Source organism: Lolium rigidum, chromosome 2 (assembly GCF_022539505.1).
Source record: "Lolium rigidum isolate FL_2022 chromosome 2, APGP_CSIRO_Lrig_0.1, whole genome shotgun sequence".
Classification (NCBI taxonomy): domain Eukaryota; kingdom Viridiplantae; phylum Streptophyta; class Magnoliopsida; order Poales; family Poaceae; genus Lolium; species Lolium rigidum.
In genome coordinates this window covers 211,970,368-211,973,315 of record NC_061509.1, presented here as the reverse complement: position 1 = coordinate 211,973,315, position 2,948 = coordinate 211,970,368, and the positions used below count along the sequence as shown (strand labels likewise).

General features: G+C 65.6%; 1 protein-coding gene across 1 annotated transcript; it reads left to right on the top strand.

Moving 5' to 3' along the window:
- The first annotated feature begins 2,180 nt into the window (after window positions 1-2,180).
- LOC124690534 (RING-H2 finger protein ATL8-like) lies at window positions 2,181-2,729 on the top strand. The gene has a single exon (XM_047223907.1). The coding sequence runs from the start codon at window positions 2,181-2,183 to the stop codon at window positions 2,727-2,729; it is 549 nt and encodes a 182-aa protein (XP_047079863.1).
- The last annotated feature ends 219 nt before the right edge of the window (window positions 2,730-2,948 follow it).

The window sequence follows — 2,948 nt, the reverse complement described above, 5'->3', positions numbered from 1 at the left end:
GATCTTGATACGGTACCCTTGGAGGTTGACGAAGAGCGTGATGAAATCTGGGAGCACCTCTCCCTTGCGACATCCAAATGACATCCTGACCGGCGTCTCAACAGGGGAGAGGGAGTCCTCATCCACGAGACATTGGGCGGCCCACCTCCCGCGTAGACAACGGCGGGCGTTCGGCAAGACGCGGCGGAGGCGGCACCCCCACTAGCTTGACCCAAATCTCTTCAAGTGTCTCGGAGGCAAGCGGGTCCCCGACGGGACGAGTAACCAGCGCTTTGATCTTGCTTGACGGCAGGGTTAGCCCGCCACCACGGATCGCAATGCGGAGGCTTTCCTTGGAAGGGAAAACGACGGCAAAGTCCGAGGCCGAGATCTGCCGCACTCGCCAATTCCGAGTTTTCGTCCACGAGGTCCTTGAATTCTTCTTCCACTTCTTCTTCGAAAGTCGCCCTCCACTCGGGATGACCGTAGCGAGTTGGAGGCAGGGCGGCTGCAGCTCTTCTTACGGGACTTCAATGCGAGAGGAAGCCCTGGCGCCCTCCGCAGAAACCCGCCCAATAGGGAGCAGAACCTTGGCGAAGGCGGCACACATGGCGGAAAGGTGGCCAACTTTCTTGCAGTTGACGCAGAGGGGTCGTCGGTGCAATCGGCCTGGATATGCCCCTGCTTCCCACAGTTATAGCAAGTGATGTGCGCCACATCGGGGTTTGTGACAGCGGCTTCCCCTGGGCCGGTGCCATCCCCCAGGGATTGAGCGGATGAAGGACCTTGGTGTGTGCGTTGCTGGCGAAGATTCCTCCGGGCCGCGTTCTTCCCTGAATCACGGCCCCGAGGAGGGGGAGGAGGGAGCCGGGTGTCCTGCCGTGGGCCTTCCCCCTCGGGACGCCACGACGAGGAGCCCGCCCGGTCGAGGTCGCGGTCACGGTGGCGCTGTTGTCGACGTTGTTCCTCTTGCTCACGATCCAGCTTCTGCCGTAGATCTTGCTCGCGGTTGCGGGAGTAGCCCCCGTGGTAGTCATCATACGAGCGCTTGCCGAAAGAGCGGTCACGGTCCATGGGTTCGAGGTGGGGGACGAGCTCGCCTGAGCCGAGGGTCACGGTGGGTGGCGAGGCGCTTGGCGGCGGAGCGGTTGCGGTTGACGTCTTGAGAGGTGGCGGGGAAGGCGAGAGTGAGATCTAGGGTTTCTGGTGGGAGCCAGAACCACTTAAGACCAGGCGGCGGAGGGGTAAGATCGTCCGCAGTGCAAACCCTAGCAACGCTGGACCGCCCGATCACAGATGTAGTGACGTGGAGGCAATCCGACGGTTCGGGCGAAGGGGTACTCTGGTCCCTCAGGCCCGCAGGAAGTTGGGCTGGCCCAAACACACCCAGCGACCCAACGCAGCACTCTTGGGCCACGAACGCAGGGCCCAATCCCTGGGCCGGCCCACGCGGCCCCACACAGCGCCGTGCAGCACTCCCCGTGTTGCAGGGAAACCCTAGGTGGAGCGGCGGCGGCGGCGGCTCCCTCGACTCCGGCCGCCCAAGGCACGAAGGGAGCGCCACCACAAGCTCGCCCACGCGGAACGACGGAGCTTCTGGTGCGGATCTACCAGGTCCCGCTGCAGGCATCGAGCTCCGGCCCCGGCCAGAAGCTAAAGGGAGCGGCGGGAAGTGTGTGGAGTCCAACGGCGGCGGCGGCGCGTCTGATGCGTGGTGCCCCAACCTTGGTGAGGAGGCCGACGGCAGCGGCGACGGCGTCTCCCCCGCCAGATCTGGCCAGAACCTCCCTAGGTTCAGCGCCGAGGAAGATGGCGAGGCGCCGTCGGCGTCCGAAGCGCAGGTGTCAGAAAACGAGTCCTCGGTGTCGGAGCAGACGGGAGCGAGAGGGGCAAACCTGTTCCCCTTCCTCGCCGGCGTCCGGCGACCCCCCTGGGTGCGCACAGAACCGCGGCGGCGGCGCCCCGGGAGGGCGAGCTCCCAGTCGCCTCCCGAGTCGCCAAAGCGTCGCGTGAGACACATTCTCGGCCGAGAGTATGTCCCCGTCCCCCACGCGGGAGCTCTATATAAGCAGGTGAACCACCCCTCCTAGCTCACACACTTCCACACCTCTCCCAAGCTCGACGACCCGGCAGCAGCTAGCTTCTTCTCTGCGCATCTCAGCAGCACGCTGCTCGCGATCTCCTTCGTTCCAGTTCCAGCCATGGCGGCAAGAAGGCTCCTCCTTGAGGCGGCGGCGGCCGCCGGCACGCAGCAACCGGACTCGCTCAGCTCGGACCTGGTCCTCATCCTCGCCGGCCTGCTCTGCGCGCTGGTCTGCGTCCTCGGCCTCGCCCTCGTGGCGCGGTGCGCGTGCTCTCGCCGCTGGGCGCGCGCGGCCGCGCCGTCCTCCCCTCCCGGCGCCAACAGGGGCGTCAAGAAAGAGGTGCTGCGCGCCCTCCCAACCGTCGCCTACGCCGTCCCCGAAGGCGGCGCCGGGGCCGAGGCGGACGAGTGCGCCATCTGCCTCGCCGAGTTCGAGGACGGGCAGCTGATGCGCGTGCTGCCGCAGTGCGGCCACGGCTTCCACGCGCCCTGCGTCGACGCCTGGCTGCGCTCCCACTCCTCCTGCCCCTCGTGCCGCCGCGTGCTCGTCGCCGCCGAGCTGCCGCGCGCCCAGCCGTGCGGCCGCTGCGGCGCGCGCCCTGGCGCCATTGGCGCGCTCCTCAAGGGGCCCTGCAGCGGCGGGGCCCTGGCGTCGCTCCTGGCCTAGTTAGTGGCGGGCGCACTCTCGACAAAAGCCAGGAGAAAAGTGTGTTCAGGGATAGTAGCCACTGCATGAGCTTATTGGCTAACTTCTCGATTACCTTTCTCTTGGGTTTTTAGGCTTCTAGTTAGGTCTCATTGTGATTTAGGCGTGAGTAGCTACTAGCTAGTTGGGATTTGGGAATGGGAAGGTAACCATTCAGAATCGATGTGTGCCCGGGTGTGC

Excerpts from the sequence above, each read along its gene's own strand:
- LOC124690534 (XM_047223907.1), top strand. The coding sequence starts at position 2,181 with ATGGCGGCAAGAAGGCTCCTCCTTGAGGCGGCGGCGGCCGCCGGCACG.